Source organism: Echiichthys vipera (assembly GCF_963691815.1).
Source record: "Echiichthys vipera genome assembly, chromosome: 16".
Lineage (NCBI taxonomy): Eukaryota > Metazoa > Chordata > Actinopteri > Perciformes > Trachinidae > Echiichthys > Echiichthys vipera.
Genome location: NC_139841.1, coordinates 22,008,615 through 22,031,747, shown reverse-complemented (window position 1 = coordinate 22,031,747; position 23,133 = coordinate 22,008,615). Strand labels below are relative to the sequence as shown.

The window sequence follows — 23,133 nt, the reverse complement described above, 5'->3', positions numbered from 1 at the left end:
TATATATATATTTGATCATCATCTAAACTCAGTGATAAGACTTAGTGAAATGTAGTTCAGTAACAAAACCTGTGTCATTTAAAAAGACAACGGAGGTTAAAATATAATTAATTAATACTGAAAATTTTAAAATAATCTATAAAAGTTGAAAAAAATCTGTACAAACATAAAGCAATGCAAATCCCGAAAAATAAAATTTGTGAAGGCCAAAAGATTAAAATAAATCCAGTGAATATAGCAACACAAGACACAAATAAATAGCCAGTGTACACATCTAGGAGTCTTTTTTTTCTGATATATACTCCTTTTCAACGGTTTCTAATCGTCCCATACATAACAGAACAAAACAAAATAAAAAAGCATAAATATAAAAGCATCTTCTGTATATTTCAGGTCAAAAAAAGCACATAAATAAATACAAAATTACTAAAACTGTTCTTATCGTTAGTATAAAAACTGATAAAAAAGGAACATCTTCAGTCTTGAGACAGGTTTGTCGCACTCTTTGTGTATGAACTTTGTCTGTATATTTTTTTTTTCAAACTTAATAGTCCTGTCCATTTTACAAGTCTCTACTTAAACTGGTCTGGGATCAGATTCATCTGTGAATGGATACTTGTTGGAGGGCTGGAGATGCCTTCTGACCAATCGGACATGTTGGAATGTGGGGACGAACTTGACCATTGGTCGGGGGAGCCGGGGGAGGGAGTTAGAAACGGGTGGTCAGGCACCTGTAGCTGGTGGTTAGGTGTGTTGTCCATGGGGCCAGAATAGCTGTGCTGGGAGGGAGGGGTGAGAAACTGGTTGCCGAGAATCTGCGTCTCCTGGGGCATTACCGTGTGGATGGACATAGAGCGACCGTTGTTTTGCTGCATGTCAGAGCCGCTCAGCTCGATATTTGGGAAGCTCTGGTTGAGGGACTGCCCGGCCGTGGTGGAGTTGGAGTTCTGGTGCTGGAGCTGCCTCGAGTGAGCCTGCTGCATCATGTGTGCAGACGAGCCGAGGTGGCTGGTCTGCAGATTCTGGTAGCCCATGATCTGAGACAGGGTGGCGGTGCTGACGCCATGCAGAGCACCCATCATGTTGTGGGACATGGGCGGCGCCTGGGCGAAGCCTCCTTGTTGGCCTACACCTGGGTGCATCCTGGAGATCCAGTCACACTGGCCTCCTCTGCTGCCACCGATGGATGTTGTGCCCTGACTGCCAGGGCTGGACACAGGCATGTGGGAGAGACGGGGCGGGTTATGATCAAAAGACATACAGCCCATATCCTTACCCATGCTCATCTGGCCCATATGGTCTCCATTGCCTTGTAGTTGATTTAGAGACATAGGTGGGGACTGCTGGAAGGGTGAGGTCATGGGAGGAGAGGCCACATCAGACAGGTAGCCATGCGGTGACTCCAGGGAATCGACAGGGGAGAGGACAGCTGACGTGTCTAGCAAGTTACCCTTCCCGTCGAGAGACTTTTTCTTCTTCATTCTGTTATCTTTGCCCCCATCCTTCCCTCCTTTCCCAGAGCTAAGTTTGCGAACCTTCTTGACAGACAGGGAGGGCTTGAGGTTGCTAAGGTAGTCATTGGGGGAACAGAGAGGCGGCGAGAGGCTGGAGGTGCTTAGAGGGCCATTGTGAAGACCGGGACTCCTAACCACGTTGTACTCATCCAGAAGGTGGACGATATCATGGTGCATGCGTTCCTGGGCGATATCTCTGGGCAGCTGGTCGAGATGGTCGGTGATCTCACGATTGGCAAAGTGTTCCAGGAGGACTTTGGCTGTCTCGAAGCTGCCTTCACGGGCTGCGAGGAAGAGTGGTGTCTCCTCCTAAAAAGCAAACAAAAACAAAAAACAGTTCATACACTATGTAAACTACTGTGAATGTGTCCGTACTTGTCAAAAAGCTCCATCACAGTCACATCGTGTCACATACCTTGTTGTCTTGCATGTCTTTGTTGGCACCGTTTTTCAGCAGCACCATGGCAGCCTCCACATTGTTTACAGCCGCGGCCCAGTGGAGAGCAGATTTACCTGCAGAGAGAAGGTGAGGGTTGATCATCATAACAGTTCATCACACTGCGCGGGATCTTTATGGACTGTGGAGATGATTAAATGTTAACTACCAGAATCATCTGTGGCGTTAGAATCGGCGTGGCAGTTGATAAGTTCTTCCACCATGCCCTCAACCGCCAATCTGGCGGCCAGAATCAGCGGCGTTGTTCCGTCGTGCATGCGGGCGTCAAGATCAGTGGCGCGGTTTCGGATTAAGATCTGCAGGGACACAAACTTGTTTAGTTAAGTGCTTTCAAACAGCTGGACAAAGTCTATCAGAGCGAGGAGAGAAAAAAAAAAGACTCCTGTGGAGGAAAAGGGTACCTGGAACACTCCCTGTGCATCTGCAGCCACAGCAGCGTGAAGTGGAGTGCGGCCCATGTTGTCCTGAACGTTGGCATCTGCGCTGGACTCCAGGAGGCGTTTGGCAGCGTCAGAGCGGGCGTAGCGAGCGGCCAGGTGGAGGGCAGTCTCGCCTGTGCGGTCGGTCTGGTTGTGGAGGTTGGCGCCCTGGTAAATGAAGTCAGAGATGATTTCTGTTGAGGGATCCTCTTCCTCTTCACTGTTGCCGGTCTCCAGTCCTCCGCCGCTGCAGGAGGCGATCATCAGGGGAGTGAAACCATCTGAAAGAGGAAGGGAGATCATTATAATGAGTTCACAGAAGATTACAAAATCTTTCAAGGGGTTTTCTGTAAATCCTCTAATAACAAGTGTACACACCTGGTCCTCTGACATTCACATCCATGCAGTCATTCTCTATCTCGCCCTGAGGAGGGGTAGGAGCAATGGACGCAATACGCAGGTCAGCTGCATCCAGATGCTGCTGTGTCCACTTCCTGTGGTCTGTGTTGTCACCCAAATCCAGCATGGCCTGCTCCTCAAACTGAAAGACACACCAATCATCACGTCAGCATGGGCAGCATAGACAGTTTGGTAAAACGTAGTTTAGTAAGACAATAGGAGACTCATTTCAAACTGTTTTTTCTTACCCTGAAGCGCCTGCAGTCTGGATCCTCATCATCCCATTCATTTTGATTGTCATCCATTAGATTGATGTCAGAGTTTTTCATAGGTCTGTTGAAAAGAGGAGGCAGGTTAGTTACATGGTACAGTAGACTGCTGCCAGTCAAGCTTAAGAAAACACCCACAGCTGTCGGCAGACTTTAAAGCGTCACCGCCTTCCTATTCCACTTTCAACGTCTCCTTACCTCAATCCAACAGAATCCTCTCCCAGTGGCTCTCTGCGTTTCTTTTTGCTCGGCTCCGATGCTTTAAATCCTTCAGGAAACCAGAGTTGCCCGTGTTCTCGCCGCCTCTTACGAGACACCAGAACACCGAGGCAGATGAAACCCAGAGCAGCCAAGCCCAAGAAGACTACATACATGGGGTAGAGCTCTGAACTGGAGGAAGTAGGTCTCACACCTGCAAAGATAATCAAAGTCACCACGTGTTACTAAGGATATCAATAGACATACACACATATACAGTATACATATATAATTATGGCAGATGAGTTACGTACTGGTGACAGCTTCAATATAGGGAACATTGAGATTCCCACTGGTGGCCAATGCTCCAAGGAATGCAGCTACATCTGTGGCGCTCTGGAAGCATTCACTAGACTGCTGGTAACACTGACGGTTGTCAATCTCCAGGTACACCACAGAACTACAAGCAAAAATGGGTGGAAACATTAAAATTCCACACTTCTCTGTGATAAATATCATTAAAGACATGTTTTGCTAATGAAAACTTAGGAAAAAAAAGGTGACTTCTTTGTAGTGCCTACCCTTTAACTTGCACAGGATCCAACTCTCTGCGTTTCCGAGGGCTGACCATGGCAGACACGCTTTCCTTCACTTGACCCAAAACGTTGGCTGGCACTGAAGCCCAGTCAGGCCAGCCATCCGCAGAGCGCTTTAGCACGTTGTGTTTAACGAGGTCCTGTTCGTTACCGTAGTACGGGAAGATCATTGGCTCCCCTTTGGCGTCACGGCGGAACACCACATTAGTGTGGAGAACACTGCTGAGCTCTCTGAGAAAGGCTGAAGAACGATTTTTAAGCTGTTCGGGGGGAATATGGACCACCAGAACTAAGTGCCCATCTGCCAGCTTCTCTGGCATGTTGTTGGCACAGTCCAGGCCATCCCATTCACATTCGGCATTGTTGCAACCCTGGTCACAGTGACCGTCAGCATAGTGGTCTTTACAGTACTGGTCATACAGTGGGCTGGAAGAAAAGTAGGAGATTTGGTTAGCATTCTGATACACAGATATATTGCAAATCCTGAAAATAGTTTGATGATCCACAATAACTTTTCTCTGTGTTCTAGACTTACTTGCATTGTCCTTCCTGTCCCTGGCAATCAAATCCATCATAGAGACACCCAGGGCTGTTGCACTGGCCATCACACTTCCCGTCGTTAAAGTAGCGCCAGCACTGCAAAGCCGCAGAGCAGTTTTGCCAGGGGTCATCAAAATTAAGAGAGCAGTCGCCTCCATCCCAGCCGCAGGCGTGGTTGTTGCACAAAGAGTCGCAGATATGGTTGCCGGCCCACTCGTCACACTGAGGAATCTCGCAGCTCACCTCTACTTCCGGAGGGGGGGTAATGTCCCGGCCAAAACCTCCGACAAAGGAATAGTCTAGGATGTGGCACAGCAGGCCGTTGAAATTGCTGGGGCAGCTGCATTGGAAGAAAGGCACGTCTGGGGTGATCTGGCAAGTGCCGCCGTTGTAGCAGGGGTTGGAAATGCAGAGGCTGTCAGTGGGGGTCTGGCACTCAGGCCCGGTGAAGGTTTGTGGACACAGGCAGCGTGGGCCTAGGTGGCCTGACACACATGTACCTCCGTTCCTGCAATTCAAACTCCCACAGGAGCGAGAATCATACTCGCAGGAAGAGCCGGTGAAGCCCTAGAGGGACAGAAATGGACCGAGGTTATGATCACTGGGCTATACTTGAGGGAAAAAAGGATATTAAAAGCATCTCTAAAGAGGCGATAGTCTGAGGGATCACACAGCTGTACTCACAGGTGGACATTTGCAGATGAAACCGTGAGGTGTGTTACTGGCAACAGCACATGTCCCTCCATTTTTGCAGGGTCTTCCTTTACAGCCATCAAACACTTTGTCACAACGCTGACCTAGAGAACATAAGCAAAAGGTGTTATCATTCTGACTCTGCACACAGGGACATTCCAGTCTTGTTTGCTGGATGCACATCAGTACCTGTATATCCAGTGCGGCATTCACAGCGGTAGCTGTTGGTGAGCTGAATGCAGTTGTAGGACCCTCTGGGGTCACAGGGGTCTGACAAACACTCGTTGACGTCACCTTCACAGCGCTCTCCTACATAGCCAGCAGGGCACACACACTGGTAACCTCCAATGCGGTCCACACACTTGCCGTTGTTGAAGCACTTGGGCTCATTGGTTAGTGGGTCGCTGGAGGGAGTGCAGTCATCCAAATTAATTTCACAGTGGACACCTACGGGAGACAGAAATGTTACGTAAGAAAATATACATATCCTGTTTTTTTGTGGTTGAATGCTGACGTAATGGCTTAAATGTGCTATGCAGGTGTTTACCTTGTGTTCCTCTGGGACAGGAGCACTTGTACGTGTTGATGAGGTCGATGCAGGTGCCTCCATTCTGACAGGGCTGTGACTGACACTCATTGATCTCTTTGGAACAATTGACACCATGGTAGCCAGGGACACACTGAGAGAGAGAGAGAGAGAGAGAGAGAGAGAGAGAGAGAGAGAGAGAGAGAGAGAGAAGAGAAAGAATTCATTATAGAAATTGTCATTAATTGATTTCCTATGATCACATTGTCATCATATCTGTAGATTTCCATGAGATTTATCTTATTCCAATTCAAAATCAACCTACCTCACAGCTGTATCCTCCCAAATAATCAGTACAGACGGCTCCGTTCTGGCAAGGATTGGGTGAGCATTCGTCCACTTGTTCCTGACAGTAACTCCCGGTGTAGCCGGCCTGGCAGCGGCAGTAATGGGTGTTCCCAGCATCCAGACACTGGCCTGAGTTCCTGCACAGGTGAGCCACCTCCACCCCTGTAATCAAAGAGGAAGGAGTTACAGAAAGCGTGAATCACACACACAGGTATTGTAGATTCATAATGGCTATTATAGAAAGCCGTATCACATGACGGAAAATCACTTTTGGCAAGTTATCTTACCTTGTTGTTTGGCTGCAACCTCACAAGACACACTGGGGATGTCACAATAGAGACCAGTCCATCCAGTCTGACACTGGCAGGTGTAAGAGGCCCCCTGCTGCCAGCATGTACCTCCATTTTTACAGGGGGATGAGTCACACCAGCGCACAAGGTTCTAATAGAGGGAAATAAAGGCAGAAAATACTTAATAAACTGTATAAATGAAACCACCACAGTGCTTACACAATTAGCCTGATAAAAGAGGATTTCTACCTGACAATTGACTCCTGTGTAGCCCTGAGGGCAGGTGCACTTGTACGTCCCATAACTGTCAAGACAAGAGCCTCCGTTGAGGCACGGTTTGGAGTCACACTCATTGATATCATATTGGCAGTAGCTGCCAGTGAATCCTGGTAGACACAGGCAGGTGAACGCATTTATTCCGTCCACACAGGTGCCACCATTGAAGCAAGAGCTGAAGAGACACAAGAAAATAAAAATGTTAAAACCGGAGCTGATTTGGGCAGCTTAAACAGAGTACACACAATTTTTTGACATGGCGATGTACCTGTCAGTGCAGTCGTTGGTGTTGATCTCACAGTTGATGCCACTGAAGCCAGGCCGGCAGGTACACGTGTAGCTGTTGACACAATCGGTGCAGTTGGCGCCATTCCTACACGGGTTACTCTCACACTCGTTTATGTCCTGCTCACATCTTCCGCCACGAAACCCAGGCAGACAGGTACATGTGAAAGTGTTGATGCCATCGCGGCACAGACCGCCGTTACTGCAGGGATCTGAAACACAGACAAGAGGAAATAAAATAACCATCATCTAGTTTTGAATTGTAGACAACATGAGAACATGAGGTTGAAATCAGTTCTTTACTTGGTTTGCAGTCATCAGTGTCCGTCTCACACTTCTGGCCAGTGTAACCTGGCTGACACCTGCACTGGTAGCCACCCATAGTGTTATGGCAAACAGCACCGTTGCGGCATGGGCTCTTCACACATTCATTGATATCGATCTCACATGTTTGACCTTCAGGCGAAGAGAAAGATAGTACAAGGAAATGTTAATCACTATGTCCGGTGGGGGGGGTAGATTATTGGACAGGTAGAAATGAAACAGGTGGAGCAGAATTGGATGGATGGATAGATACCTTGCCATCCTTCAGGGCAGATGCAGGAGAAGCTCTGGTAGTCTTCAGACTCCTTACACACTCCACCGTTTTTACAGGGTCTGGGGCTGCAGGGCGCCAGCAGGGTCTCGCAGTTTTCACCTGGGGGCAGAGATGAGATAACATCAGTGTTTGCATTGCGCTGGTAGATCAGAGCAACTGTTTCAGACTTTAATATCAAACACCAAATCACTAATTAGATACATTAAAATTCCCTGTAAAATATTTTATTTGTAGGAGTGACATCTATTCCTAAGTCCCAGTTTCTGTCCCACTTCCTTATCCATTTCCATGACGACTTAGCCAAACAGGAAGGGCCTTCATGTTTCCTGCTATTGTGTGATCACAGACAGGAAACAGGACGTAACGGAAGTGGGAATAGGGCTTGGAGCAGGCTCCAGTTGACTTCTATTAGCCACTGTGGCATGTTATTTCACAACACACACACACACACTCTCTCTCACACACACACACACACACACACACACACACACACACACACACACACACACACACACACACACACACACACACACACACACACACACACACACACACACACACACACACACACACACACACACACACACACACGCACACACACACACTGTTATCCCTACGAAGCAGGCAGATTTTTCCACACAGAAATCCAAAAACACACGTCCCTGTTTGGGGCCATTGGCTGATGTTTTCTAAAACAACAAAATGTAGGACTGGATAAACCTTCTGTGTGGAAAGCGGAAGACTGTCTTTACATTCAGACCTGTGCAAACAGCTCACTAAATTAAAAAACCCAGGTGGAAGCGTGAAAAATAAGCAGCTAAGTGTCATACCAGTGTAGGGCAGCAAACAGTTGCACTTGTATCCAGCCACATCATCGATGCAAGTGCCCTGGTTAAGGCAGGGGTTGGAGGCACACTCATTGATGTTAGTTTGGCAGTTAGGTCCTACGGTGGCAGGATTAAAGAACACACTTGGGTTAGATATAGGCTAACAGGGCACACACACGCTCTAAATGAGCAAAGGAGTGACAAAAGTCATGAGGGTTGAAACTGACCAGTGAAGCCGACTCTGCATGTGCAGTGATATCCGCTGGTCATGTCCTTGCAGGTTCCCCCGTTCATGCATGGGTTGGACTCGCACTCGTTATTATTGATGTCACAGTTGGGGCCGCTCCAGCCAGAGTCGCAGGTACATTTGTAGCTTGAATGCAAAGAAAAAATGTCACGTCAGTGTTTTACCTTTTTTAAATGTAATACATTTTATTTCTGCTACATTTTTGCTACTCAATCATCAAACTTTTTAGATCATTGCTCACCCATTGATGAGATCCTGGCACCGGCCGTGGATGCAGGGGTTGCTGCCACACTCATCCACCTGAGACAAACAGGTGGCGTCGTTGTAGCCCTCTGGGCACAGGCAGGTAAAGCTGTTGATGCCATCAACGCAGGTGCCCCCGTTGTGACAGGGGTTGATGGCACACTCATCGATGTTGATGTTACACATCAATCCTGATAGATGATAAGACAGGATTTAAGGCCAATGCAGTAAGACATTCCTTTTGAAAGATGTGTATTGATAAATGTCGAGACTGTCCATTATGGATGCCACACAGCTGGACACTTTGCTCTCTGGTGTGGTATTCTTTGAGGCTTTATGCGCTGCTAGCTGAGGTGCACTGTGTGGCTTTTGGACAATAGAGAGATCTAGCACTAAAGACTACTCTAAACATTCAACAGGCAGAAGCTGTGGCAGCTCCAATGTGTGCCTAGCCTGGCGGCCCCTGGAGGCCCTTTTGCCTCCTCTCCATTGATTGAATGGCGCCCTGATGAATAGGCAGAAGGAAGGTTTCAGCTGGATCTGAGAGGGGGAGGTGCTGCCAGGAGGTGGGTGGGGGGGCTGCAGCTACTCTCCCTATTCACAACCCCCCCATCCAGGGAAAACTAACCTCACCCAGGGCTGTTTTCAGGGGACAGAAGGCCAGACCCATTTCACACACGGCCGAGTAACAATTAAACCCCCCCCAGATCCCCTACCCAGCTCCCTCCTCCTCTGCTCTTCATCAATCAGGAGGGGAGGGCCCAACTGCCTGATCTTCAGATACAATAGTCCTCTGTCCCTCTGTGTCTCAGTCCCGCCATGCCCTCCACACTCACCCTGTCAGCACAAAAAGATGGAGGGGAGGAAGAGGAGGAGGGATGCACAGAAGCCTGCACATACACACTTGTTCCTCCCTGCCCCCTTTTAGCATAATCATTTGGCCACTACCAGTCAGAACCGGCTCTGTTGGGCCATGAAAGGGAGGAAGAGCCCACATGTTGCTTAGACTTTGTCACTGAAGTTTCATACACCAGAACTTTACAGGTGGATTTGAGTCAGTGAAGTATGTCCGGTGAAATGTCCAGAGATTTTTATGGGATTTGCCGTGCAGTTACACACTAGTAAACATCAGATATGTGATTAAAGGCCAGGCTCTTTTCCTTTTAAAGTATCACCTAACAGACTCTTTCCAGGCTTAACGTCACAACCTTTTCAAATGGCAAACAAAGTTAGCGCTTTGTGTGTGCTTTGTGTGTGTGTGTGTGTGTGTGTGTGCTTTGTGTGTGTGTGTGTGTGTGTGTGTGTGTGTGTGTGTGTGTGTGTGTGTGTGTGTGTGTGTGTGTGTGTGTGTGTGTGTGTGTGTGTGTGTGTGCGTGTGTGTGTGTGTGTGTGTGTTTGTGTTTTTATGTGTGTGTGTATCAGGTTGGGGACTGTGTTCCTTTCTCTACCTCCTCACCCCCATCCCACACAGGCAATCTGACACCATTGTTCCGCAGGAGTGGACCCGCCAGCCACCTGTCCTACCTGCCCCTCCCAAGGCTCAGGGGACCGCCCCTCTGCACCTGTAAACTCCACCCAGTGCTTACCTGTGTAGCCGGGCTCACATGCACACTCGTAGCCGTTGATTTTGTCGATGCATCTCCCGTAGTCGCAGGGTTTGCTCTTACAGTCGTCCAGGTTCACTTCACAATTTAAACCTGTCGATTTAAACACATTTGTGCAAAGGATGTGAGGAAAATCTCAACATTTTAACTGCTGTGATTCTGTCGAATGTTGATGTCTGGAGTCTTACCTGCAGTGCCTTTGGGGCAAGCACAAATATATGTGTTCTCCCTGTCCTGGCAAGTGCCACCATTCTTGCAGGGTTGGCTTAGACACTCATTGATGTTGGTCTCACACAAGCGGCCAGTGTAGCCAGGGCGGCAGTAGCAGGTGAAGGAGGCTAAGCCATCCTTGCAGGTGCCGTAGTGGCAGGGGTCAGAGTAGCACTCGTTGATGTCTGTCTCACAGTGCTGCCCTGTGTAACCTATGACAGGAATAGATAGATTTTAAGTATTTAATACAATTATGGCAACGTTCATTTGGAGAAAAACTAGAACAAATTGCATGAAAATTCAAATTCATTTTTTTACCTTCAGCACATTCGCAAGTGTACTTGTTGGGACCATCGGTGCACTTAGCTCCATTCTTGCAGGGAGTGCTGGCACACTCGTCAATGTCCACCTGACACAGATTACCCGAAAAACCTGCCAATGCATTGAACGAAATACAGAATGAAACTTCTTTTCCAAATTAGTGTTTAAATGTGTGAAATTTTCCAAAAATATACTCTGTATGTCATGGCTACAGTGAGCATATGCAACAATGGAGAAGAGAAAAACTAATTTGCATTTGAAGCAGGTCTGCAGGACACTGAAGGTCCTAATGAACCATTCCACAACACTCCTTCCACCCCCCTAACCCCCTCTTCAGCTCTTACTGTGCAGTGAAATCTTTCTTTCAAACCACAACACAATGGCCTCCAGCTCACCGACCATAAACCAATCCTTGCCCTCCCCCAGTTTTGGCGCTAAGCTCTAACACAAACTCTCTAACTCTCTCATGCCCGCCAAATATGCTAATGTTTCTGCAACCTGATCCGCTCTGTCCTGTCCAGTCGAAAACCCTTCAGTGAGACTATTAGAGGAAGTAAATCATTTACATTTGATCAGTGAACCATATATGGCGTGCTATACTCATTGACAGCTAAGTTAATGATCCACTCTTTATAGCCTCTTCTCTGCTCGGACTGTCTGACCGAAGAGGGGTTTAAAACAGACCGGAAGGATCTGAGAGCCTATTTCTTTAACTCACTTTAACTCTTATCTCTAATAAGTTCTCACCTTTGGGGCACTCGCAGTGGAAGGAGTTGATCTTGTCGATGCACCTGCCATTGTTGAGACAAGGTTGGCTGGCGCACTCATCTGTGTTGACGTGGCAGAACACACCCTCGTATCCTGAAATCATAAAGAGTTATTAGTCAATGTCCTTGGGTTTAAACATGGTTTTGTGAATTTAACTTTCCCCCTTTCATCTCCATGTAATAGCAACCAATGATCTTACCGGGCATACAGATGCAATGAAAACCTCCAATCTGATCCAGGCAGGTAGCATCATTATGGCAAGGGTTAGACATGCATTCATTGACGTCCATCTCGCAACGAGGTCCTTCATATCCTTGAAGACATCTGCACTGGAAAGAGCCTTTGGTGTTGAGGCAGCGACCGCCGTGTTCACAAGGGTTGGCACCTACAACATTTAAGATTGACAAGATGTCATGCATATGTTGTCATTTATGCATATTCATTTCAAAACTTTACCAGAAGAGGGAAACAATTGACTTTATAACTTACCAAGGGCACACTCGTCAATGTCCAGGTTGCAGGCTGACCCAGAGTAACCTGGGGGACAGGTGCAGATGGCCTTGCCATTGACTGGGTTGGTGTCACAGTTTGAACCCTTTTGACATGGATTGCTGATGCAGGCATCATCGAGGTGGCACAGCAAACCTGCGAGCACCACAACAACAGATGTTCATCAAACCTGTATCATTACATTTACATTGAAAATCATAATCTGTGTGTACTGTGTGTCGGGGTCAGCCACAGATAGTCGTACCTGTGCGCCCATGAGGACACTCGCAGAAGAAAGAGGCTACGCGGTCGTGGCATGTAGCGCCGTGGTAACAAGCCGCGCTTGCACAGTCGTCGATGTTCTCGCTGCAGTCGTCTCCCGTCCACCCGTTGACGCAGACGCAGTGGTAGCTGCCGTGGGTGTCATGGCACGTGCCTCCATTCTGGCACGCGTTGGGCATCAACTCACACTCGTCCACATTTTCTGTGCAGTACTGACCTGAAAGAGTTTATAAAGAAAAAAAGGCCATAAACACAGCGTAAATGTTTTCTTTGTATGTTCCTGGTTTCATTTTTAAAGTATATGGTTATTCTCAAAGCAAAAAAATCACCTGTGTAATGAGGTGGGCACTGGCAGTTGTATGTGTTCACACCATCCACACACACACCACCATTCTGGCAGTTGTGGCCTGGACAGTCATCAATGTTGTGTTCACAGTGCGGACCTGTGAAGCCTGAACAAGGGGAGAACAAGACAAAAAGAAACATAATGTGAAAAGAGGGGAGTAACAAAGATATAGTAGTAGATCTAGCATTACCCATATTGAAAGTTAATAATAAGACCCTTTCTTCCTCTTATTAACACTGTACACTTAACAGAGAGATAACTTTCTATATTCTTTGGCAGATTGTTATAGATGACAGAGCAACTTGTGTCCTCCTCAAACATCAAAGGCTTGAGTGGGTGTTTTACAGCCACCAGTCTGATTAACTATCAACCCACAGCTCTGCAGGTGCCCGTGCAGCTTTGCTATCTAGCCGCATTCCGGCACAAACACCCACGAGAGACACACAGCATGGGTTAAACTTTAACACACAACCCTATAATATCCCTCATTCATCTGCATATCCAAACAACTTGATCTGTGCTGGTCATAAGAAGCACTTAGTGAGACATTAATACAGGCAGCTGAAATCTCATGAGGACCTCATATTGAACCTTTCCAAGAAATAGAAATGTGCTTATTATAATGTGGTTCAAAGGGGGGGGGGGGGGGTTCTTCACAGCTGCAGTTCTGCTCCTAACAACAGTAACCACAATTGCTCAGTTTTACCAAGGTTTTAAACAACACTGCAGCAGCTCTGAGTGCCAAAACAATAAAGACGCCAAACAGACTGGCTGCATTTAGCTGAAAAACAAGATATTTTTGTGTGTGTGCGACCTCATGAATAGGGTGTGTATATCTATACATTTACGTGAATGCGTGTGCCCCTGGTGTTGTGGGGGCTTGCTTGTGATTATCAGAAGGAAACGTCTGTGTGACTGCATCCTGCCAGTGGAGGCTGGCAGAGAGAATTGGAAGGGGGGTAACCTACTCATTCCACTCAATCAGATTTTACTACAACAACAGGCTGGTTTTTAGGTCACCTGATGTAACAGGAAAACTAAAGTGTGTGCTGCTGCACTAGCCATATGCAACTCCATATGTCAACAGAAAAAAATATTGTTCTGCTTATTTATGTGTTTGCTGGTTACCTGGAAGGCAGCTACAGTCATAGGTGGTGTCTCCCTTCTGCACACAGGTGCCTCCATTGTGGCATGGTGAGGGACTGCATGGCATGTAGGGTGTCTCACAGTGTTGCCCAGTGTACTCGTGAGGACAGCGGCAGCTGTACGAGCCGACCTCGTTTACACACACACCACCATTAAGACAGGGAGAGGGAGACTGGGCGCACTCGTTGACGTCTTGCTTGCAGGTTTGACCGTGGAAGGCGGGTGGGCAGGTGCAGATGTAGGTGGAATCGAAGGCTGAGCATTGGCCACCGTTTGCACATGGATTGGAAGCGCATGGGTTGGCAAGCTGACAGGTTTTACCTTGAAAACAAAACAACAAGAGATTGTCATTAATCGTTATAGCTCATGGTAAAAGGGCAAAAGTATTTGATAAAAATGTATCTACATACCTGACCACCCAGGTGAGCAGCGACAGCGGAAGGCAGTGAGGGTAATGAGGTCACACGTCCCTCCATTGCGACAGGGGGAGCTCATGCAGGCGTGGTTGTTGGGGGTCAGGCATAGCCGGTCGGTGAAACCCAGGCGACATACGCAGCGGAAATCAAATGTGTTGCCATGGGAAACAGCACGGCATTCGCCACCATTGCGGCAGGGCGAAGGGCTGCAGGGGCTTGGGTATTGGCACCGATTGCCTACGTAGTCACTGGGACACCTGGGAGTAGACAGTGAAGGGGGAAAAAGTGGTGATTAGAAAACATTAACGAGGATCCTTTTTCGTTTCATTCCTGGGAGTAATTATCTGAACAAAAGGGGAATAAGGGGAGGGTGAGAAGAGGGAGGTATGGAGAGGGACTAAAATTTTCCCGCCCAGGAAAGTCCCACTACAGCGGGGACTGGGACGGCATGTTGTTCTAGTGTGTCTCTCTGGATTAGACTCCCTCAGAACCTTGAAAACACATTCTGCCGGGACAACCGACGCCACTAAATAGTCTAGCCATAGGCAGCAGCCCGTTCCCATCTACCTTTTGCCCCCACGCTGTCCACACTCATCCTGAATGACCGTAGAGATCAAGGGGACTGTGCCGGCTCTGGATGTCCTATATGAAGCACTGCATTCAGGCCCTAAGCCCCCGGGTGCTTCCCTCCCAACCAGACCATTAAGGACGGATGCTGCTGCAGCCACATAGCTCTAACTGGCTGAAGTGAAGACTTAGAAACTCAGGACAGAAGTTGGACAAAGATGAGGACTAACCCCCCTCTAAAAAACAAAAAAACAATTCCAAGAAATTCACTAATATTGATCTCCAAATCGCTCAGACATCATCTCACATGCAGCTTGTACTATCTGCCACGCGTAGGAGCATTTACAGCACAAAAAGTGTTTATGTTTGAACTGGGGCTTGTGTGTAGTTGTGTAGTTGTGTAGTTGTGCATATGTGCGTGTGAGTGTTTATGTGTGATGGAGGGCATCTGTTGGAGTATCTCCACAGGGAGCAGGTGCGCATGTTAATGAAGGCAGCTGTTGGACAGGGCTCCTCCTCCTCCTCCCCTCCCTCCCCTCTGTCCCCTTGTCAGATGGGGGGGCTGAAAAGCCAACCTCTTCTCCAGGGACATAAAGAACCCATGTGAAGTCAGCTGTTGCAACTTCTGTCTCCTCACCCCCTTCCTCAACTCAACCACCACATTCATTCTTAATTCCTCTCTTTTTTACCTGTTCCTCTTATGACTTCCTCTGTTATACCCTAATACTGAATCTTCTTTCTTTCCTTACAGTCCTCTACTCGCCTCTGCTTCAACTCACACTTCATTGCTCTGTTTTCTCGTCTCTCTCTCTGTGTGGACTTTTTTACAACTCCCTGTTTGCTTTTTACGGCTTTCTCCTTATGTCACATGGTCCCGCTGAAAACCCTCTTGTTGACCTTAGTGAGTTGAGACCAATCAGGGAGTTTTTAACAGTGCCATGAGCCCCGCAGGGAGCCCAGACAGTTGCAATTGGCAGAAGATTGTAAAAGCATTTGGGACGGCTTTGAAGTTTTTCCTGCTTCCCATTCCACTTTACCATGAAAACACACCGAATTATCACAAAGGGATGTCACTGTTTTCATATAAAATCCTCACACAAGTATAATGAAACAGATGTCATTAATGGTGTGCGTGTGTATGTGTGCACTCGTGTGTGTGTGTGTGTGTGTGTGTGTGTGTGTGTGTGTGTGTGTCATCCCACGCTAACTAACTGTAATAGATCCTCTTTGTCCTGAAGTCAGTCCAATCTGAGATAAAGATCCACCCACACGCTGAAAAGCTAAGCAGCACACACCACGGCAACAGGTCTCTCCCAGCAATGCAATGTCCCCTCAGGCCGGAGCAGATGCTTCCCCGACCTCTGACCCCAAACACTTTTGTGACTGTGGGCTGGCCTCTTTTGCCTTCTCTCCCCTGTCTCGTATCTCCCCGCTGGGCCTGATCTACCATCTGCCACTCTGGGGTGACTTTATCCTCCGACACAAAACCAGCCCCACTGTGCGCTGGAAATGCCACCGCTGTGGAAAATGTTATGTAAATGGATGAGGGTGGCGCACAGTAATTATATTCACTCAGTCTGTAAGAATTTTGAACCTCTTGGTTTTACTGTCATGTTGTTTATGAAAGTATAACATCATCATCTCTTTTCTCGCTTTCCACTCTCATTAACACCCACTGCCCTCTTGTTCTCTTTAAGTGGCCATTTGTTTCTGCCCTTTCCTCCTCATTCATTTTGTCTCATTAAAGGATGTTCTGTTGGATGTGTATAATCATTAGCCACAGTCTGACCCCTGGGGGTCCACATCTGTTATAGTAAGACCAAGAACAAAACGGTGAAGCTCAGCTAGAGGAAATGAGAAATGCAGTGGGCCTAGAAAGCTCTTAACTCCCACACAATGACCAATCTGCACTTTCCTAGGATCAGTGGGTTTGATACTACACCGAAAATAAAAGCCTGCATAATAGCTGTACATACAGTGATAAGCAAGTGAATTAATTCTTATTAAGAGCCTCTCAAGATATACTTTTCCTAACAGTATATAGTTCAAAAAACAAATCTTGTGTAGGCTTAGTGGAGTTTCATCTTGCAAAACAAGTATCACAGAAAAAAGGCTCATAAAGAGATCACTTTGAGAGTGATGATGCTATTTCCTGCCGCGCTCTCTGTGAGATGTGAAGTAGGAAGATTTATTAGGGTCAGCCACAGTGACATGATCTGAGCACCTGCTTCACTAATGACCACAAGATCGCTTTCACACACACAAAATACCAGTTAACTTCAACCGTGCCTGGTGTGAGTGAGCGATAAAGCTTGTTCTACTGGTGGCAGAATCATGGAGACATCCCCACCTCACAGGCAAACAAGTGAAAAGCACCTGCCTGCCACTCCACTTCTTACGATCGTTATCAGTGACAACACATCTGCTAAAGTACCTCAGGTCATCATTAGTCAGGTCGGCACATCACATGTTACCACAACATTCTCAGTCTGGAGCTGAACTGGGACCAGTTATTCAAAGCATGTCTCTCTAGTGATTTGTAATATGGTGACATTAGGGATAATGATCTGTAACTACTTCAACTGGTAACCTTTCCTCTCATGGATGTAAATAAAACACAGACAGGGAAGAAGGCTTGCACATACAGATGCATCTAACCGATGTACCCGATTGCTCCATGATTGTTGGTGTTTCTACATTTGACAGCCTGTGTTGGTGCATGTGAACTTTCAGCACCCACTAGAGCCAAATAGCCTCTTATCGCTGTGATGTGACAGCACAGCTTTGATGGCCCCGCTCTGAGGATCTCCAGACTCACAGGATCCTCGTCACTGCCCAGTCTACTTAAGGGCCCCCTCCGACACTATGTATCAAATGTTTTACTCCAGTAGCTTTTTTTAGTTTGACTGAAACATGAAGTTTAAAACACTCTGTCCCACCGTCACCCTCATTCGCTGTTGTATCAAGGGGGGGCCCTGGCATCTAGGGAATGGGCCTAACCAGGGGAGTGGTGGCCTCAGTGCTTAAACCCCAATAAAAGCCCCACACCAACAGGCACACTTGACCCAGCAGTGCACCTGATTCGTTTTAAGCCCACATGGAGCTGAGCTTTAACAGAGACCTGCTCGGTAATCCTATAGGAGGACAAACGAAGAGCGACATTCCTTCTTGAGGGAGAGGGGAACATCTTTTTAGTGGTGCTGGACTCGCTCTAGCCGGTCTTTATGGTTGAGACATTTTATCATCGATATGCAATAACAGACAGCTCTGTGCAAGGTCAGAGAGGTCTGACTACATCAGCCACTTTCAGTTTTCTGACTCAAGACTATTTCCGTCAGACATCTCGCGGTATTTGCAGCAAGACAGTTGAGATGTTTTCGGAGTTTATTATTAACAGTCACCTCAGTCTAAAACAGTGTCTATTTCAGCAAAGCAGCATCGACAGTCAGTCAGCCGTGCAAAGGCAGGGGCAGGGGCAACAACCTTTCGACCTCGCCATGCCCTCTCACATATGGAACTAAATTTGACTCACACCACGCTCCGTCCTTACATGCTTTTAAGCTGCCTGCATAACCATATGACTACAGCTGCATGGGAAACAGGAAGCCCTAGACCTTCAGATAACCTTTTACTTCACAGAATCATGACCGAGTGCTTCCCCATTAGAGCGGCTGGTTGTTGTATCTGTTTGTCTAGTGGCTCCTAACGAAAGTACACTTTAAAGTCTAGACGCGATTCAGATTTTCCCCCGAACTGAACCCTTTTCTTTTGACAAATTCATCAGGGAGGTAAATATGATGGAGAGCTAGAACATGTTTGTTGATACTGTGTTTCCCCTCAGATGCCATGTTTGTCCAAAGGCAGGGATGGAGGTCTCATCTATGTTTTGTTTTTTGTAAAATTCATTCAATTCATAAAATGCATTAAAACCTGTCTCTGTTACACAGTTGAAGACTGCTCTCTGCCTCTGTAGGACAGATACAGGTTAGCCTCATCAACCTCAAGGAGATAAATATGACGCAATTTAATAAACAGGACACAAGCCAGTTCCTGTTTTGGGGGAAAGGTCCACATTGAAAAGCTTTAAAATTAAGGGTGACTAATTTTAGAAACAGGAAGGACAGAAAACATCCTTTCCGCAGGACAGGGCAATGGAATACCAATTTAGTCTCAACACGATTGTAATCCCTCTAAACCCATCCGTAAGACATCTGATTACCACAGTTTACACCGAGCCTAACCTTGTTCTCTATGCCAGCATGTGATTTCACTCTCACACTCGTGGGAACTGCCCTGAAAGAGGATTTAAATCTACAGTACCTTACCTTTTAAATCTGTCACCTCACACGCTGCTTACAAAACACTGCTGAAAAAAAAACACCTCAACGCAAAACATGACTCACTTGTAAGTTCACTGCTAACATCATGAACTGCAAATGTGGGTTTGAAGCATTTTGACCTTGCATTCAACATTGTGTAATGGGAACATCGTAACCTCCCAACAACTTAATCTTAGTCTGAATTTGGGGCATTGTAGCACTGTGCCTCTTCTTTTTCCCCTCAGGTGGACTTTCCACTCATGTCACTACACAATGCCTGACTGAACTTGCCAGTAAATGTGACACAAAATTCAAATAGCGATGATAACACCCCAACCGTTATTGGAAGCCCCGTTGGTATACAGACGCTACACTCTGACCCCTGAGCACTGACTGAAACCTCCCAGTGCACCCTGTGACTGATGGCTGCTGCGCTTGGCAGGGATGAATGATTAATGAGAGGAAAAGCGAGGAAGAGAGAGAAGCCAGGGTGGCTGAAGTGATGCTCTTATCCTGTCTGTTTCTAACTGGACCGAGCAGAGATGGAGACCACAATAACAGCTTTGTGGAGGAGGAGGCCGGTGGAGAGACTGTTTCTGTGTGCACACGTGCAGAGTTCTGTATGTGTGTGTGTGTGTGTGTGTGTGTGTGTGTGTGTGTGTGTGTGTGTGTGTGTGTGTGTGTGTGTGTGTGTGTGTGTGTGTGTCTGTGTGTGTGTGTGTGTGTGTGTGTGTGTGAAGTGTGCAGATTAGATATTGTGAATTAGTGGGCCTGAGCTAGCAGCAGCTTTGGCTCTTCAATAGCTCCCCCTTGTCTCTGCAGACCCGAGCAGCGCCTGCCATGGACACATACCCCGAGGGTAAACCAGGCCACCCCTGAGCTTGCAGATAGATTTTTTTAGTATGCCACAACTGGAAATCTCTTTAAAAAAAATTCTGGGTACACAAAAAACCTCTCTGTCTCCCATCTGGATGAATCAGGAAGCTTACAGGGAATGTTAGCATATCGAATGTCTCACCCACAAACTATTAACACCAATCCATAGCCTAAACAAATACCCCACAATCTGCCTCTCGGTCTGTTCCCACTTGTTTGCCTTCAAATTTCTGCACTTTATTCCAATTAATCTCACTCTCTTGACATCCAATCCAATTACATTTCACAGCCATCTGGCTTTCTAATGGAGATCACAAGCGGGTAGGTTGGGGGGTGGAGGGGGTGTCCATTCAGAAAGCAGGAGACAAGCCTTTTGGAGGGGGGTTTGGGGTGGAAAGGGGAAGGGGGGGCTTATGGCAGAGGTTTGGTGTGTGTTGTGGTGTTTGGGGTGGCTGTGGCATGATGGGAAGCCCCACTCAGATTAGTCACACAGCATTATTCTGACTGCAGGACAATGGGTGACGGGCGGCGGGCGAGCCCCAGCTGTCGCCCATGAAAGAGCAGAAAAACAAGATTTAGGACTGGACGCGTCCTCTCACTTTGCTGGTGAAGGGGTCTTGCATTCATTAACGGGATTGAGAGGGGGGAGTGGGCTTTTGTCCGGCTACCCTCGTCTCACCTCTCTGGAACCGCACTCTCTTTTTTATTTCTTCACTTCTTAAACTCTTTTCTTTTTTAAGGGAATGTGTGCGGCCTCACAGAGCAATGTGGCTCCTGGAGCGGTACAGGAGCACACCAGCCCAGAAGAAACTCGAGGGCCTCTGGTTGCCGGGCACAGGGCCCGCTCAAAGGCTGGAATGAAAAGGGTGAATATGTGGCCCCCTTTTTTCTCTCCAACCAAAAAAAAAAAAAAAAACACTTTCAAGTACCAGAAATTACACTACACTGCACTTCTAAGACTGCACGCATTTCAAACACACAGCACAAAAGATAACAGGAAAAGCTCATTCTGTGTGGGTGTCTGCAGTGCAACATCTGCTGCACTTCTCCCTGTTACTTACTTGCATTCTCCATTTCCATTAGAGGTGGATTCACATCTTCCTCCATTCAGGCATGATTCAGTGGGCAGGGAGCATTTCAGACCTGTTGAGCACATAAAAAAAACATATTAAACATGTTATGAACCCACAAGGCAAACAGTGAAACCCATACTGTTAAACTAGCTGTTAGGATTAAATAGGATTAGGCTGATGGATGGAATTATTAGTGGGAAATTATTCATCAGTGAGATCTTTTTAATGCATCTTTATTCGCGTGATTTTTTTTTTTTTTTAATGTACACATGCGCGTGCACATCCTAAATCTTTAATTGATTTGTTACACGGTTATCCTGTGGGGGGGGGGGGGGGGGGGGGGGAGGGATTGGGGAGCCTGTCGAGGACACCGGTGAGGCTAGAGCGCGTGGTGCGTGGCTTTTAAGGGAGGGAGGGGGGGGGGGGGGGGGGGGCACACTTTTGCGGGGAAAGCAGCGCAGCAGCTGCGGGGCTCAGATGCGGAACAAAAGAAATCAGAGTCCAGCACGAGCCATAAAACACTCTCCTCGGGCATTGTTTACCGGCAGACGGGAATAACAGCACCTCCTCCACCCCTCCACCCTCCACCCGGCGCTCACAACACTCTCCCACACATGCAGACAAAAGGTGCCCTCCCTCCCCCCTACTCGCGCTCCCCCCCACCGCGTCCCCGGCCCCAACACACGCACCCGCTTCTATTATCTCCCATGTTATTTAAAACCGGTTCTTAGAACAATTTAAGACCTACATCCAAGTAAAGCTTATATATTCTAGGCACAAAAAGTTACAAGACAGCACAGACAACATGAGGAGGAGTTTTGGTTCCCGTAGTAACTTTTTTATAACTTATCTATTGCATTAAAAGTGCTGATTGCAGAAGTGTATGGCTGCATGTGCAGACAAAATAAAATAAAGAAATAAAAAACGTGTGTAAAGTAACTTTCACAAGCGTAGCCCGCTGGGGAAGTCAGCAGCCAAGCGCACCGCAGCGTTTGGCTCCTGCACTTGTAGTGGATTCATTCCCACGACCAAGAGAGCCTCTTAAAGTAATTCAATAAAAGTTTCCAAGTGATTTACTAGATTGAGTCAGTTCCAAGTCTTCTGCTCGGGCTTGTATAGCACTTCTAATCACACACAGTAGCCGTATTAAATGAATACAGCTATCAAGGACTAACTTTATTCAAAGTCTAATTTGAATTCTTCGAGGTTCCCTTCCTCAGTCACGCTCTGCAGCCTGCAGCGCGCCTCTGCAACGAAACCTATTTTCAAAATGCATTTTACCTTGTGTGATGACGATTGCAGGAATCAGAAATGTTAGTTTCACAAAGAAACGATGCATTCCTCCTGTTCAACTTCACAAATGTCGTGAACTCCCACGTAGGGTTGGCATAGATCCGCAGTTTGGTACACTCCAGGTGTTGGGTTGAAATAAATATCCTCGTGGAAGGGGGAAAAAACGGTAAATCCAACAGTGAGAGAGGAAAAATCTTTAAGAGGACTCAGTTCATAGATGTTAACCTGGTGCTTTCCGAGTTCTCAATGAAATCGGCAGGCAACTCTACAAGTTCCTCCCCCTACACCCCCCCCCCCCCTCTCCTCCTCCTCTCCTCCTCCTCCTCAGGCCAAATAAAAGCCGCCTCTCTCACATGCTGGAGGAACACACACTCATTCCCCTTGAATTGTAAATTTATTAGCATTAGACAGTGTGGTGGAACGTAACCAATTACGTTTACTCAACTGCACCTGAGTGCAATTGGGTATTTCATTATTTCCATTTGTCTGTACTTTAGACATCCACTTGTTGCACTAAACTCGTTAAGATCTTACACATAAACTCATAAAATATGATGCATTTTTATAGATGTACCTGCCCAGGTTTTGGAATGGAGATGACAAATACTATTTATAATAATGCAGTGATAATAACATTTGCAGGACATTTTCCTGCATGGACTAGCTACTTTTGATTCTCTTTTGAGAGCACTTCACCC

The 23,133-nt window shown here is 47.1% G+C and overlaps 1 protein-coding gene across 1 annotated transcript; it reads right to left on the bottom strand.

Moving 5' to 3' along the window:
* Positions 1-494: 494 nt before the first annotated feature.
* Positions 495-22,645, bottom strand: notch1a (notch receptor 1a). Its single transcript, XM_083929788.1, has 34 exons — positions 22,424-22,645; positions 21,131-21,212; positions 14,302-14,564; positions 13,874-14,212; positions 12,729-12,851; positions 12,383-12,616; positions 12,118-12,273; positions 11,828-12,013; positions 11,608-11,721; positions 10,858-10,971; positions 10,518-10,751; positions 10,312-10,422; positions 8,724-8,916; positions 8,463-8,608; positions 8,239-8,352; positions 7,388-7,507; positions 7,114-7,266; positions 6,794-7,022; positions 6,499-6,700; positions 6,247-6,400; positions 5,937-6,121; positions 5,633-5,765; positions 5,275-5,532; positions 5,077-5,189; positions 4,388-4,959; positions 3,838-4,278; positions 3,571-3,716; positions 3,257-3,470; positions 3,038-3,122; positions 2,769-2,931; positions 2,373-2,671; positions 2,120-2,267; positions 1,930-2,027; positions 495-1,823 (listed from the first exon to the last, which is right to left on the bottom strand). The coding sequence occupies exons 1-34, from the start codon at positions 22,479-22,481 to the stop codon at positions 573-575; spliced, it is 7,431 nt and encodes a 2,476-aa protein (XP_083785914.1). The 5' UTR covers positions 22,482-22,645; the 3' UTR covers positions 495-572.
* Between the last annotated feature and the right edge of the window lie 488 nt (positions 22,646-23,133).